Raw genomic sequence first — 17,021 nt, forward strand, 5'->3', positions numbered from 1 at the left:
CCACACATGTATTTCTAAATTGCAAGACTTAGTGTGCCACTCCCATACTCTATAAAATTCAGTGGTTCCTCACTGCCTCTAGGATAAAACACAAACTCAGCTATTTGGCATTGAAAGCCCTTCCAGGACTAGGGCCTGCCTGTTTTGACAGACTGCTTTCATATCCATCTTCACGTTAATGCTTCTGACCACTGCAATTTTTTACCCAGTCTTGAAAAAGCTATTATCAAGACATTTGCTATTATAGGACTAAGACGAAGTCACCAAACCAATCACTAATTCCCAGTTTCTTTATTTGATTCATGGTTTTATCTCTTTTATCATTAATCAGTAATTATCATCATTAATAATCAAAAATCATTAAGTAAAAAGCCTATCTTTTGAAATAATAATCACAAGACATTGATCACAGATTTAAAGTGGAAACCATCCTTTGAGATTACTAAATGCAACTTCCTCGTTGTATACGTGAGAAAGTTGAGGCCAATGACTTGCTCAAGATCACAGAGTAATAATAATGACATACTATTATCTATAATAAATAGTGATAATAATTGCCCAAGGTCACAAACCATTATCATTATTATAAAGAAAATTTATATATTACTTACTATTTGTCAGACATTTAGCCAAGAGCTTTACAATTATTATCTCACTTGATCCTCATAATGACTCTGAGAGATAGGTGCTATCACTATCCCTATTTTACAGGTCAGAAAACTGAAACGAACAGAGGTTGTGATTTGCCTAGGCTCACATAGTTAATAAGTGTCTAAAGTGAAATTTGAATTTGGGTCTACTTGACTCCTGGCTTGGCACTCTGTCCATTGCAACACTTAGCTGCTAAGGTAGTGAATATATTCAAATAGGAGAGTTTTGAGGGCCAAAACTGCATTCTTTCTGCTATGGTAGATCAGGAAGAACAATGGACTTCAGAGTTAGTAATCATCAGTTAGAGCAACTGATCCTTCATTTATTCTAGAACTTGGGTTTGAGTTTGATCACTACCACTCAGTAGCTATGTGAAGTCACTTTTTAAGCCTCCGCATTCTCATCTATAAAATGATGCAGTCGGACAACATGTTCTCAAAGTTTATTTCTGGCTTTAATAGGCTTTTTTTTTTGAATCTCCAAAACTATATTAGTAATTCCTTCTGAATGAGAATTTCATGTTTCATGGATGTCTAGTTGGCTGACTGCCACTTTGAAAGAGAGCTACCTTTAAACTTGAATGGAATGATTCTAAATGAAGAAAACAGGGCTTGGAAAATCATCATCACAATGTCTATGATAATCTAAAGAAGTGGTTCCCAAACTTTTTTGGCCTACTGCCCCCCTTTCCAGAAAAAATATTACTTAGCCCCCTGGAAATTAATTTTTTAAAATTTTAATAGCAATTAATAGGAATGATAAATGCATCTGTGGCCATCACCACCCCCCTGGATCGCTGCAGCACCCACTACTTTGGGAATCACTGATCTAAAGGATAACTGTAGGTGCTATGAGAGATTGTACTATGATGAATGATAATGAATATTTTCAGTCCTGGAGAACTGATAAAGGAATATTCTTTCTTCCTCTCAGTAGGAGAGCAGAGTGAGGACCATGGATGTAGAGCATATATGAAATACATTGGGTAGACTTTAGCCTGTTCTGATAAATATCATTGTAATTAATAGGGTTGGGGTACTGTTGAATCTTTTTTCAAAATTACTATGTAATATGTATTGGGGAGCCCCTAAAATGCCTTGAGGAAGTGAATTTTTGTTTAAAAAAGATATATTGCTTCTGTTGGAGTAAAAAAAATCCATGGTAGCTGGAAGTTAAGATAAAAACAATCAAGAAGACAAAATGCTATAATCTTGATGAAAGAATAAATTATATGTCAATGGGGGGGGACATAGTCAAGAATAGTCACCTTACATATCTTTTGCCTTGGCTGCAATACTTTTGTAGGTATGGTTATAAGCGGTGTCTAGTGATGCGATGGATAAAGGGGAAAGTGATGAATATGAACAGAAATGGCAATCACTGCAGCAGCTAGGCAGCTCAGTGAATAGTGAGGGCCTCGAGACCAGAGATCCTGGGTTCAAATTTGACTTCAGACATTTCCCAGCTATGTGACCCTTAGCAAGTCAGTTGACCCTACTTGCCTAATTTACAGCTTTTCTGCCTTGGAACCAATACTCAATATCGACTCTAAGATGGAAAGTAAAGGTTTAGGGGAAAGACAATGATAAAATTTTGACATTTTTCCAAAGCTACCTTTAGTTTTTTGATCCGAAGCTCAATGGTTTGAATATCAGTGCTGAGATCCAGACGCTGTAGCTGTTCCAGTTCCTCTTCAGTCTCCCCCAGCCAAGCCCAAATGCTGTTTAGGTCCGAGTTGAACTGCTGCCATTGCTGGAGGTGTTGCTTCATTCGAAGCTCTTTGCTCAGAGCCTGAGCCTGGATTAGTTCCCAGCGATCAATCACCCCTAGAGCAAAGCAGTTTGGGAGCATGTGAGCTTTCTTAGCACGTAAGCATTTTGGGCAAACACGTTAAAACCTGCTAATTGCTCTACTTGAACCTAAAAGAATAGCAAAACTAATTAGGAACTGAAGCATACAGGCACCAGGGCAACATGGATAAGACTTTGGAATTGTAGGCAGGAAAGCCTGGATTTGAATTCCTCTTCTGATACTCATTAGTTGTATGGTTCAGAGCAGTTCTTTTCAGCTTGGGGTCATTGGACTCTGAGACTTCTAAGTCATGTAGCTGGTGGAGTAGAGTATTGGTCTAGAACCCCGGACAAGTCACTTAAACTCTACTTGCTTCAGTTTTCTCAACTGTAAAATGGGAATAATAATAACATCTCCCTCACAGAGTTGTTGTGGGGAAGAAACTGAGATAATATTTATAAAGTATCTGCTACAGTGCCTAGTATATAATAAGTGCTTAATAAATACTTATTTAATCAATACATTTATGAATTATGAATTAACTATAAATTAAATTAAATGAATTAAAGTAAATTTAATAAATGCTTATTTATCTCCTTTTCTTCTTTTGTGCCTCAGTTTCCTCATCAGTAAAATGAGGTGGTTAGAGTCAATGATCTCTAATGTCCTTTCCAAATTTAAATGTATGCTCCTAGGATTCTTTGGGTATCTAAGTGGCATAGTGGATAGAACACCGGGCCTGAAGTTGGGAAGACCTATTCAAATCTCAACTCAGATGCTTATGAACTGTGTGATCCGGGGCAAGTCATATAACCCTGCTTGCCTCAGTTTTCTCATCTGTCAAATGAGCTAGAAAGGGAAATGGCAAACCATTCCAGGGCCTTTGCAAAGAAAATCCCAAATGTGGTCATGAAGAGTTGGACATGACTGAAAAACAATAAAAGGCTTCTTTGCCAGTCATTCTGTTGAATGCTTATCCTACATATAAGCAACCTTCCTTCCTTCCTTCCTCCCTTCCTTCCTCCCTCCCTCCTCTGTCTCTGTCTCTCTCTTTCCCCTTACCTTCCATCTTGGAATCAATACTAGATACTGGATCCAAGGCAGAAAAGTGGTAAGGACTAGTTAATGGAGGTTAAATAATTTTCCCAGGGTCACACAAATAGGAAGGGACTGAGACCAGATTTGAACCCAGGATCACCTGTCTGTAGGTCTGGCTCTCATGAATTCTTCTTTATGAAACTTTTCACTCAAATAAACTCATGTTTAGTTTCTTTATACTGAATTTTTACTAATTACAGAAATAGACAAAGGATCTATGATTTCACCAGTGTGTGGAACTCTATGGAAACCCTTTCCACTAGTAAATCACAAGCAGTCTATGACTAAATAGAGACATCTTGGTGGACAACTCAAGACTGCTCTTTTAGAACAGGGATGGATTTCAAATTTTTTTTAAATTTTTCTTTGCATCTCCAGTGCATAGTAGGCACCTGGCACACAGTAGGAACTTAATCAGTGCTTGTAGACTGAGACACACAGAGGTGACACAATCTGCCAAAAGGTCATATCTCTTATAAATATCAGGAGAAAATTTCAATGTAGTTCTCATCTGTTTAGATTAGATGGTTTCTGTGGCCCCCCTGTAGATCTACAGCTATGATCCTATGATTCCAAGCCCAGCACTCTAAACACTATGTCCATCCATCTCTATAGAGATGCTAAAAATAATTTAACAGCATGGTAATCAAGAAGTCCTACTATGAAGTATAAATAGGGTTCTCGATGAAGGAAACATAGAATTCCTGGTCTATACATTCAGTGAATCTCTCGGGGTAGGGAATTGAGTAGGGAAGTAGAAGGGGGAAGTTTGATCAAAACTGGTCTTGAATGATACATCCTCAGCTTTCTCTCCCTTCTGTATGGAGGACTAGAGAATAGAGCTCTAAACTCTTCCCAATACCTTCCTTTATTGAGGGCAGAAACTGGTCTCTCAATAAAAAAAATATAACAAAATACAGATAATACTGCATTTAAAACTAAATCAATAGGAATTTGAAACCACTCCATTTTGTACCTTCTCCTCTGCCTGGATCCAATTACCTAGAACAAGATGCCCCCACCTAGGGTAACTCTTAGCGTGCCCTTCTCACTTTTTTCTTGCTTCCTTTTGGGTATTGGCTTCTCCATTGAATTGAAAGCCCCTCGATGATAGGGGCTTCAAAAAAATAACTGTACCTCCAAGCTCAGCATAGTATCTAGTACACAATAAGCATTTTTGGATCAGATGGGGTGAGATATGAACAATGTAGGTAAGCATAAGGATAGGGATAACATATTTGAATGACTGAAACATGGGAGAGAATGACACGCTGCTTTTTACCTCTCCTGGGCAGTCATCAGAGTGAGGACAGAAGCTCATAGCCTTGCCTTGTGCAAAGTGAGAGCAAGGAACATATTGGAACCTGTACTTGGGAAACATTTGTCCTCTAAGGATCTGAAGGGCTTCCTGGTATCCCGTTTCAATCTCGCTTGTCAAGGCAGTGCTACATACCGGATGTTTGTGTTTCTGTGCTATTCAGGTTAATGAAGCCGGATAATTTCTCTTCTTCTTCCTTCAGTTTGTGCCCCAGCCTCCTCACAGAATCAATGCTGCCGCTGCACTCACCCAGCAATTTCATCTGTTTAAAAAAACACAGTCTCAAAACACGGAAAACCTCACAGGTCTTATTCACAAAGAATATTCTGGAAATAAGAACAGTAGAAAGGACTGACATAAAATAGACACTCTGAAGCAGCATGGTTATCAAGATCTGCACCTTCTCCATGTACCTTCTTGAATGCTAAGTACTAGTAGGTGTTCAGTAAATAGCTACTGAATAAAAAAAGATAAATAGAGATAGAAGAAGGGGGCTGGACCTGTCATTACATTGGTTATAGGGAACTCCCTGGTGGGGAAACTCCCTCCCCTCTACCAAAGGATATTGGAACCTTCTCTTCAATTTAAAGTTTTGGAAAGTTGCCTAGGCAACAGAGAGGTCAAGCAGGTGGCCCTCCAACTGCAATGCTCTTGATTGGGTTACAAATCATATTCAATTGGAATTGGGAAGCATTGAACAAAATAAGTAAAATACAATAAAGCACTACTACTACTACTTAAACATAACATTTGTGATATAACATAATAAATGTGATATTCCGATAATAATAGATCTTTAAACTAAGTCAATAGGCAGCCTGCAGATAAATATCCTTGTACACCTCAATGGTCCCTGTTTTTATTTGAGTTTGAAACGGCTTACCTAGACACTTGGAGGTTAAGTGACTTGCCTAAAGGCATAGTCAATAGTGATATAGTATCATAGTGTCAGAGGCAGGTCCTTCTGCCTTCAAGACAAGCTCTCCATTGACTATGCCATGCAGCTAAATAAATACTTTCAAAAGTAGTTTTTGGCATTTTTAGTCTACTCTTTGAATGACACACAGGTAGCAAAATATGTATGAATGTATGTATATTTCCAAAGACAAATAATTTTCTTTTAAGCATATTTCAGTCATATTATGTTGCAATGATATATACTCAAAACTTTCTTTAAAATTAGGGACTGAGGGCAAACTAGGGGGGTCAGTGGATAGAGCACCAGGCTTGGTAACTGGAGGTCTTGGGTTCAGATGTGAAATTTGACACTCCTTAGCTGTGTGACCCTGGGCAAGTAATGTAATTCTGTTTGCCTAGTCCTTGCCCTTCTGTCTTAGATTTGTTGCTAAGTGAGAAAGTAAGGGTTTAAAAAAAGAAAAGAAACATGAACTCCAGTACATACTACCAAGGCTGATTCTTACCCATTTCTTTCACCAGTCAGTCAAAAAACATGTGTTAAGTATTGATTATGTGCCAGGCTTAAGAAGGACAACCAATAAACATTGGAATAGCTACTATGAACTTGGAGAGTCTATTTCCAAATATATTTTTCTGAGGAGTCTTTTAGAGGAAGCAAGAGTTCAAAGGCAGAGAAGACAGAGGTTCTTTTATTCCCTAGTTGGTGACATACAAGGAAAAATTCCCTGAAAAAAATAAATGGTCTTGATTATAACCTGGGTGCAGGGCTATTAAGTGATGATACTGTAGAATTAACCAAAATGGCATTAAAAAGAATCAGCAGCAAAAATAGCAGTGCATTGTACTGTTTTTTACCAACTCCCATGGTCCATGATATATTGCAAATGTCAATTTTCTTTGACACATGGAAGATATTGAAATATTTGGTAAAAACATTTTTTCAGGGTCATTAAGTGAATTATTATAGTAAGAAGAGGAAGCTGAAATTTCATGCCTCATTCTTGCCTTTAAACCCGTGAAACTATATTGAATCTCTGAGGATAATCTTGGTTTAGTAAATTATCATTTGAGCAGGGAAATGAACCAAATAACAACTTTGTCCTGAAGCATCCTGTAGCTTTCATTAAAATAAATCTCAAGATATAGTGAACAAGTAGGAAAATGATGATGATATATTTAATAAGATTAAAAGTAAAGTTAAGGCGTACAAAAAGGGGACCACATAAGGTTGTTTTTTTGGTTGACACTTTATGCTTGGGTGACCAAGGGACTCATGGTATTGAGAGAACTGACCAAGTCCTTGGACTGTACTTTGTCACAGAACTTCTGTCTTCAAGGGATTAAGAGTGGTGATAGTCACAATACTCACATATCCTTTATAAGTAGCATCCAGTTCAGGTCCTGTTGGTGTTTTGCTGCGGATAATATTTTCTGTTTGCTGCATCTGAAAACGGCTGGCATCTAGAGCTTTATCCAGCTGCCGGATATGTGATTCTAAGGTTCCTGGCTCGCCTGAATGGAGTGTGACCACAAAAAACTGATCTTTAGCATTATTTTTATATTTATAGAAAACTATAAGGATTTATTCTCAGATAAGGAAGCATGGAAATGGCATGTGAGGGAATTACAAAGCAGATTTAGTAGTGACATGCTTCTGTGTTAGAATTTTTATTTTTCAAGAGAAATGGTTAAGCTAGTAAATTATTATTTTTTCTCTAACAGCATTGGTGAAGACCTTGATATTTGCAGGTAGTTTTGAAATGTTCTGAAAACACTTGTGACTCTTCACCTTTTCTGATTCGATCCTCAAAGAAGCTAGATTCTCAATGTGTTTGGTAGGAGGCCTTATTAAATACTTCAAGGGAGTCCATATATCCCCTTCCAATCAAGGGAAAATTGCCTCCCACCAATTCTTTCAGAGAAGTGAGGGAGTTCACATCTTTCATTATTTTGTCCTTACATATCAGTCCGAAGAAAGTGCAACTGCATCATTTCTTTGAGGGGAAAAAAATTCTGATTAAGCACTCAAAAGTAGTCATAAGTGGCTGGTATTCAAAATCTAAAAGAAGGTCAAGAGGAAGCAAAGCTTTTACCAAGCATACCGGCATGCTTTCCACATGCTTTTGGTAACTCTGGCTTATTTGCCTCTTCTATTTGAGTTGCAACACTTTTTTGCAAAGAAAAAAAATGAAGTAGCTCTTTGCGATTGCCAGTGATCTAAACAGTAGCACTGTTCATCAATATAACTGGCATTTTTAACTGAAAATATATTTTTAAATGTAGGGGGAAAAGGGTCTAATGTGGAATCAGTTACATGAGACTTTAGATTTATATCTGTAAGGGACTTTTGAGATCATCTAAATCCCTTCATTTTGCAGATAAGAAAAATAAGGTCTAAATAACAGGTATAATAATAACTTGTTCAAAGTCATACTGATATTAACAGTAAGAGCAGTCATCTACTCTCCTCTGATCCCAAAGTTAGCACTGTTACCACTAAACCATACTCTTTATCCAAAATCAAGCTGTCTTTTAAAAAATTAAATTATGTTATATGATTTGGGGTGTATTGTCTCCTGTCACTGTAATTCAAACCACATTTTACACCCTGCTGAAAGTTACTCAATCTGAACCAGTGTTTAGTAGACTGTTAAAAAATTTTTGTCTTTCTTTATGGCTTTCTCTCCTCTTTTTCTCTTCCCTCACCATAAGAATTACTTTAAGAAATCTGCTTCTCCTTAAAAGAAACCCCAAGGCTCCAGATGTTGCCAAATGGATCACTGAAGTTGAATTCTTTCACTTAATAGAATTATTGAATTAAATTTTTAAAGCACCAGTGGACCATTAGGGATCCAAGGTTAGCCCCTCTGATTTTGCAGATGAGATAACTGAGATCTTGAGAGGCTGATTTTCCCAAGCTTCTAAGAGTAGTTAGAGCCACCTCTGGGAGAACTCACCCCTTAGTCCATTACTCATCCCACTACACTCTGGAGCCTACTATTATTATAGCTGAAGAGGGCTAAAGACAATCTTTGTTCTTAATAATAGTCATTAGTATCTAATAGCTAGATGGCATAGTTGATGGAATGCTAGAACTGTAGTCTGGAAGACACCTTTCTGAGTTCAAATCTGGTCTCAGACACTAGCTGTGTGACTTTGAGCAAACCACTTAACCCCATTTGCCTCAATTTCTTCATCTGAAAAATGAGAGCTAGAGAAGTAATGGCAAACCATTCTAGTATCTTTGCCAAGTAAATCTCAATTGTGGTCAAGAAGAATCAGAATGACTGAACAATAACAAAGATTTTAACATGTGGAGAAGGTGCCACGTTTTATCTGATTATTGAAAATCTATTCTCTTGATAATGAGTAACTCGACTAGTATCTTTTAGCAGAGCAATAAGAGAGTAAAGTTCTGCATTAACATGCTTGTGCTATAAGCTGAGCAAAGTTTGGCAGATGTGCTAAGAGAAGAAGATTGTTACAGGTTTGGGTGAGGGACTTGGTTCTCAGTATGTTTCAGCTGTTTTCATGCCTACCAGAGGTATTTCTGATTGCATTTTCTGTGAGTTTTACATAGGCCTCAGGGTTTTCAGGTATCACTACATCTGCAAAAAAAGCACAGTCTAGGTTGATTTCTAAGCACTGGAAAGGTCATTCTCCTTACAGGAAGAAATACTTTTCCTGGGGGGAGGGAAGAAAGCACGTTATCAGTTCTAGATTATGGTAAGGGTCTTTTGGATTACAAAGAAAGAAATATAATTCCAGAATCCCTACTATAAGGAAAAACTGTAAATCAGAGAAACGATTTCTTTTCAGAGTAGTCAGACATCTGAGATACCAAATGTTAGCCATCAAAGAAAATAAAGAGAGTCATGGGAATCTCCCCTTAGAATAAATTTAACATTTAAAGAGGTGAACATATGATCATTCTCCTTTAGTAACTGCTCATTGAATAAAATGTTCATTTTTTCCCCATATTCAAATCCCAGTGATTTTAGAGGAAAGAAAATGGTGCTAGACCTCTAAATCCAGGATCATTTATACACTTCTCTGGGATTTGGATTTCTTTCCACTTTCTTTAAAGTTGCCTAAAATAAGTTCTCTTACCTCCTAAACCAATAGCTCCCCGGAGATAGAAGTCCTTATCTTCTTGACCCTCTTCATCCTCAGAAGTCAGAGTTCTCGAAACTGCTGATTCTAGGTCACGACTGAGGTCATAGTCATGATCCCATTCGAGAGGGATGGAGTCCACACTTGCTGGAGTATCCCGTCCTGACCTCTCACTTCGGAGAGGCTGGGCAAGTGAAAGGGAGAAGTTGGAGAATGGATGTGGGGAGAGCACACTATCTGCAGACTTGTCATGCCAATGGATATCAGAGAGATCTGCAGATTCATCCAGGTCCAGCTCTCTGTCAGATAAGTCATGCTCATCATCTGTCAGCTAGAAATAAAAGTGATACAAGTTATGTTCATTTTGTTTTCAAACCACCCCCATTCTTATTTCTCTTTTTCTTAGCTTCCAGTCTTTACCTTCCTGGCCACAAATATTCCTAGCTTAATCTGGAAATTATAAACTCAATACAAAGAAAATGAACAGTGGCAATCTTCATCTTAATACTCAAATTCATAGAACACAGATACAACAAATAGATATGCTAGCATAATTCATGCTCATTTGTCTTAACACTTATAGATTACCACCATCTTTCTTGACACCTACATACATCCAATTTCAGCAGTAAAATTTCAGTTCCAAATGGGAAAAGATTCAACTAAATTTAATTTAAAAAAGATTCTTCTACTGGGTTACATATTTTTTCTAGTCACTTATCTCTGTATTTTGATTTCCCTGTAGATTTCCATATCTTTCTCTCACCAGATTTAAATCTTCTTCACAAAATGGACAGAGGCATTAATAAGAACTCGAATGCTACATACAGGAAGGCGAATTAGTTTCTTATGGTATCGTTCCACACGACCAAAGACTTCCTGACAGTAACGGCGGAGTTCATCCAATTCTTCTTCGATGACCGCTGCATCCAGTGGTTCGCTCTTTTCAATCAATTGTTCTCCTTGGACAATTATCTGGTCGATTTTATGGTGGTTCAGTGAAATCTCCTGCTGGAATGCCTAAATAGCACAAAAATTACATGTAAATGTCATTGTTCAATTTCATATGAAATCATTATGAACTGTTTACATATTTCAGTTCATTATACATAATTTAGCCCTCATTCTATATTTACTTTGCACAGACATAATTGGAGACTGTCATCAACTTCCTAGACTAGACAATGCAAACATAAAGCTAGATTAAATTGTCAGGAATTGAAACCACCAGCTTTCATTAAGTAGAACTGGATTTGGACTTGAGCACCCAAATGGGGTATATATATCCAGGAGCAATCTGACCTCCGCAGAACCAGGACCAATTATGTTCCTCCCTCTTATCTTAAACTTGACAATACCCCAGGCTAAGGTCCAGACCTTCCTGAATATTTTTCCCCTCAATAAATATTTTGTTTGATTAAGAAATAATAATAATGAGCAAGAGGGGAAAACAAAGTAAAACCAAAAAAAAATATCAAAACAAAACAAATTAATCATAACTACTAAATATACTTTTTGATAATAGGGGCATAGATTCAGAGATAGAAGGGAACTAATTAGTCATCTACAGTGCAAGCCTCTGACCTTGTAGTAAAGAAACTGAGACCTACGGTGTTATGTCACTTGCCGAAGTCACATACGTAATAAATGGTAGGACTGCATCTGGCCAGCTAGCCAGCACTGGGTCTTCTGATGATAAACAGAGTGAGGATTCTTCCCCCTATGCCATGCTATATCAAGATCTATTTCCTTTCCTCGAGAACAATAGAAAAATAGCTTTGAAAGTCAACTAGGGAACATTTCAATTAACTCCTCTGATGTAAAGCAGATATTCATAACAATGTAACTAAATTTGAGTATTTTAGAGAAATAAAAACCATGGTTAAAAAAATGAGACTTCCCTACAAAATACCTGCAATAAGTGGGGGAGAAATCAGTTGAATGATAACTAATACCAGAAAGAAAAAAAAACATTTTCAGAAGCTTTCAGAATAGAGAAAACATATAATTCATCATCTTATTATTATGTAGATTTAATTTTTGCTATCCTAGACCATTAGGCACTGAGTCATTTAAAAATTCCTTGGAAAGAAGACACCATAACCCTTCTAGATAAATCATTAAAGTGCATATCAACTCTTCCTATCAAAATTCTTCGCTTACCTTATTGAGATCTTCCTCTTCCAAATGTGGCTAATTTCCCCTTATTCTATCATTATGGTAATGTAGAATTACAAGGTTTATCCTTGAATGGAATGATTATTTTGCATTGCAAATATTTGAAATGATCAAGAAAAAACTAGTAATTTAGACCCTCCTCCCAAAATTGTGACCTGAAATCCCAATGAAATATTGCAGAGAGGTTAAAAGAATTTTTCCATGCTTGTTCAGTGATTCAGTAGATTTCATTTTAAAAATAACTAGCAGATTGCTATCAGTCCTGAAACCAAGTAAACAGTTAGAGGCCTGTTTCCATTCTTCTTTATTCTGCCCTATAAAAGAGGCAGCAAAACTAAGCATTCATGAATTCTCTTTTTATCCCATTCCCATGGAAGAACTGCGCCACACATGACTCCTTACCCTGAGTTGTTTTATTTTGGCTTGAACATCACACTCTGAAAAGTGTTCAATGTTTGTGAGCTGCAGATCCATCTCTGTTAGCCACACCAGAATGCTATCACGAGCTGTCTCGAACTCTTCACGCTGGCCAATAAAATGCTGAGAAACAAAGGAAAATAATGTTGATGTGTGGTGTGTGGTGAATTTCAATCTTCTTACTGAAAGCCTCTAGATAAGCAGTTTTTAACTTCTTGTTGTTGTTATCATAGAATGTTTTGGCAGTCTGGTGTAAATGTATAAAGCCCACTTAAGAATAATGCCTTATAATAAATTAGGAAGGACTACAAAGAAAACCACTTTCATCAGACTATGATGATCAGAATATATTTTTTAAAAAGTTCCAAGTTACTCTAGACCAACAAATAGAAATTTCCCTACCTTTATCTTTCTTGTTCCTTAATCCATCCCAATTCCCTCTAATATGGCAGAGTTAAAGAGGTACATAACACAAACTCCTTTCTGATGGGTTAGTTCCCTAACTTTGCCCACAGCATCTCCAAGTTAAGAACAAAGCATGAGAAAGACCTTGAGTCTGCGCAAGATGGAGGTGACACGCTTTTGTAAATTGTCCCATCTTTGGTTGCCTTCGTGAACCATCTGTTTCAAGCTACAAGCAGAGTCAGTACGATTCTCACGGGCCAAGCGTCTATATTGTTTGTTGATGAGTTCCAGTTGGGTAAGAGTTTCATGGACTTGTCGCTGGAAAGCCTAATATCACAAAACAACAAATAAATATTATCAAAATGCTACTGGATGAAAAATACTCTCTAAAAGTCTATTGATTTTCCTCTTATTGTCACAAGTAAAGGGGCAGATTGAATTTTACTATTAAACTAAGAGCATAGGAAAAATTCTAAAGAAAATGTGTTTTCATTACCAATAAAGTGTTAAGACATTTAATAAATAATTAAAATGATTTTTTTTTGCTTATATGTGATCATGATTTCTTAAAGGCTTCTCTAGCTAAAGGCAAAGTATGGAAGGTGCTAGAATGACTAAGTATGGGTACAGTAATGGAATCTATGTCTACTTCCTGAGCAATTAACTGAGCTAAGTTTGATAATGCCTATCACCAGAAGACAGGCACAAGAGAAATGTCTATTTTTTCCTGCCACTGAAAATAATCAAATTGTCTAATAATTATAATATATATTACTAGAGATAATATCCACACTGATAAAATCATAGATCCTTGGAGTATTGAACAAGGTATTAATGCTATACCTTTCATCTCTTACTGAATGTCTGTTCAAAAATGTTTGCTTCATGGAGAAAATTATAGAATATTATCCCAAAATGATACCTCTAGCCAGTTTGAAGAATTTAACATCTTATTAGAACTTGAAGAGAAAGAATGGGAAATCAGGTCATGAAAGAAGACTACTTCAATAAATAAAAAGGTAATGTAGGACTTTTTTTGAATAGTTATCACAATTCAATTTCTTTTAGAAAAATATGTCAAAAATAACAATTGACTGTTTCCTTCTAAAAGATTTTTAAAAAAATGAAAATTCATTTTGGACAATAACTTTGTTCGTACCAGGAAGCATACATATCAGAAAAATGACCTAATAATTGAGTGAATTAAAATTTTTAATATATGATTTTAAAATGCCTGGCATTTGGGGATAGCAAATCAGGCAAAAGAGATGACTACAAAACAAACACTTATTTGTTCAACAAATCTGCAACAAATCAGGATGTGATTCAGAAACTCCCTCAGTTCTGGAATGTTCATGTACATAAATGAAAGCTAAATGGGCATTTGGAGAAGCTACAATTATTTATAAATTTATACATAGATATATGAATTAATTTTAAATTGTGATGAAATTTAAAGATAATAGTTTCTATGGATAGACCATTCTTCTGGCTTTTAAAACGTTTTAAGTATACCCAATCATTTTTCAACCACGGATATTTAATTGCAATTAATTTATATTCTAGTTTATGTCTGAAGAATCCTTTTACATATCACAGAATATGTTGTCAGACATTCCTTCTATCCTTTAAAAATGTAGGCCTTACTTTAATTTAATTATTAGCTTAGGATATTCTAACATGAAACCAAAGCATCTAACTTCTGTTCCTCCTTGAACAGATAAGAGGAAGATAATTCAGTAATTAATTAGTGTGAACATTTGAATTTTATGACCACTATTAATGCATCTTATCATTTAGGATTCTGCCAAATTTCTATTCTTCTTCTAATGACCCTCCTTCCAAGACTCTTTAATAGTCTTTTATGTGCATTCCCTCTACTGGATCCTATATCCATTCATATTTCGCCCTTGCCAAAGATTGGGAAGAATATAGGATCTGCTACCCTTGAATGGAGAAAGTGATCTATTTATTACAGAGAGCAATGATGCTATGTAACTGGCAGGCAACTTCCACATCTCATGGGACCTTCCTACACACTTGACTTCCCTCACCAAATGGTATTACACATTTTCCATAAGCAAAAATGTATTTCTTTCCTTTTGTTGTTTATTTAATTTTTCAATTGCTTCTCTTTCTTAAGACAAGATCCAGAGCTCAAGCATGTTTATTTAATTAAATTATTTAAATTAACCACAGAATAACATTTCACAAAAGAAGCAAGAAATAGTAGAGATACAACTCAAATTACCATTATACTATGGCAGAAATTTACAAAAGGTTTTATCTTTAATGAAAACTGACTACAATGTAACTTTGTACAATAGAATCTCACAGTAATTTTAGGGTTCACATGAGATGGCACAAAGCTTTGTAAAGAGTTTGACATAGTTTCCAAGTAGGAAAGCAAATTTTCTGGGATTTAGTGGTACAGATAAAAATTATTGCATTCACCCAAGGATCCTACAACACTTAATGTGTTACATTCCCTCTTGGTGTTTATAGATTTCCTTTCTATGCATTCTCATATCTTTACATGCTTATCTGTTACATCTTCTCTATTACCTTTTATGCTCCTCAAAGAAAGTAATTTTACTCTTTCTGTCTCTATAGTAAACAGTCAATAAATATTCAGAGAAATGAAAGTAACAGGATTTAGGCTTGTAGTCTTTTTATTTTTTTTAAGTATCTTGGTCAGAGGCAAAAACTTCAATTACAACTGCTTTGAGTCAGATTAATGATTTAAACTATTTGAAGAGGGTCCAATCTTCTTTTCTTTTTTAAAGTATAAATTATTCCTTCATATCTTTCCATTAATCTCAAGTGAAGGGTGGAGAGACACATGAAATTTAAATAATTAAATAATATTCAGCTGTGAAAATGGGAGACAGCTGAGGGCTTAGAAAACTGGATGTTTCATTAAATAGTGATTGATGGAAGGGACCGAGTGAGGTTTGAGCAATTGGCAACAGACTTGGAACAAATTATTGAGTGGTTCTAATTCTTTAAAAAATTATTATTATTAACCTTGCTTTTTTCATCTCCATTTTTTACCTTAACTTTAATCAAAGAAATGCCACGTACAACCTAACTTTTCTCATAAAAAGTGAATCATGTCAGAAATGTTTGGCTCAAAACAAGGGGAAAAACCTTTTGTTTTATCTTTGAAAACTTTAAAAAAGTATGCCAGCTACAATTAAACAAACAGTGAATTTTATTTGGGATATCTATCTTTATAGCACTGAAAAGTTTTTTTAGAAAAATGATGTGGTATTTTCAAAAAGGACAGCCTTGTTTCTGTCTATTTTTGCGTAATGTTTCCTTAAAAATCTTTCTTTAAACAAATACTGCAGTAAAACATCACGGTTCTCATATTTGATAACTAGACCAAACAACTTACCAACTTTTATGAATTTTAATAAAAAATGTGTCGTTCACACATACAAGACTGTCAAATAGTACAGGGGAGAGGCTGCAAAGCTATCTCACTCAGTTGTATGAATAAACAGGGCATTTAGTGAATAATCTCTGCCCTGGATCAGAGAAGCAACCAGTTGGCTGCTGTAACCGGATAAGCAGATATTAAATTTCAAGCTTTGTAAGTCACCTCGAATTTCTTGAGCTCTTCCTTAGCAACTGTATATAGAACCCCAGAAGAGCTGGGAAAGGCAGCAGTCTTTTCAGAAAGCTTTAGCCAATCTTCAAAGCGAGAATAGTCATCCAGAAACTTCTGCCATAATCTCCAGGTCTCTTCAATTCTGTGATGGGGGAAAGAAAAAAAAAAGGACCAGAGTTTAATTGTTCAAAATTGGTTTTTTCACACATGAGTATTGCTTGGGAGTAAGACTACAACCACAGAATTGAGAGCAACTAAATAAGCAACAGTTGTGCCAAACAAGAACTGTGCCTTAACCCAAATTTGACCATGGTGAAAATAGACAACTGCTTGAGCTAAAATAAAGCAGCTGTGTTTTTTCTATGTCCTCAAGCCCTGGATTTGGAATTTGCAGAACAGAATAGCGTAAGCAAGAAACATGAGATGAGTCTGTACAAAGAGGTTTATAAAGACAACATCATGTTTACAGTCTACACTTATGTTGATGTTCCAAAGAATATAAAATAAGATTTGAGA

At 36.0% G+C, this 17,021-nt stretch overlaps 1 protein-coding gene across 2 annotated transcripts in view; it reads right to left on the reverse strand.

The window, feature by feature from the left end:
- The window catches only part of SYNE1 (spectrin repeat containing nuclear envelope protein 1), a 122,230-nt gene that overhangs the window by 21,017 nt on the left and 84,192 nt on the right, over positions 1–17,021 (reverse strand). Inside the window, exons 4-12 of one of the 2 annotated variants that reach the window (XM_044671721.1) lie at positions 16,497–16,647; positions 13,034–13,216; positions 12,470–12,607; positions 10,718–10,909; positions 9,887–10,220; positions 9,316–9,384; positions 7,146–7,288; positions 4,994–5,120; positions 2,266–2,477 (exon numbers count right to left, since the gene is read on the reverse strand). In XM_044671721.1, the coding sequence (XP_044527656.1) occupies positions 2,266–2,477; positions 4,994–5,120; positions 7,146–7,288; positions 9,316–9,384; positions 9,887–10,220; positions 10,718–10,909; positions 12,470–12,607; positions 13,034–13,216; positions 16,497–16,647 (1,549 nt within the window). The remainder of the gene's footprint in view (positions 1–2,265; positions 2,478–4,993; positions 5,121–7,145; positions 7,289–9,315; positions 9,385–9,886; positions 10,221–10,717; positions 10,910–12,469; positions 12,608–13,033; positions 13,217–16,496; positions 16,648–17,021) is intronic. The other variant, XM_044671720.1, reaches the window with a different exon arrangement.

This window comes from Gracilinanus agilis, chromosome 4 (assembly GCF_016433145.1).
Source record: "Gracilinanus agilis isolate LMUSP501 chromosome 4, AgileGrace, whole genome shotgun sequence".
Classification (NCBI taxonomy): domain Eukaryota; kingdom Metazoa; phylum Chordata; class Mammalia; order Didelphimorphia; family Didelphidae; genus Gracilinanus; species Gracilinanus agilis.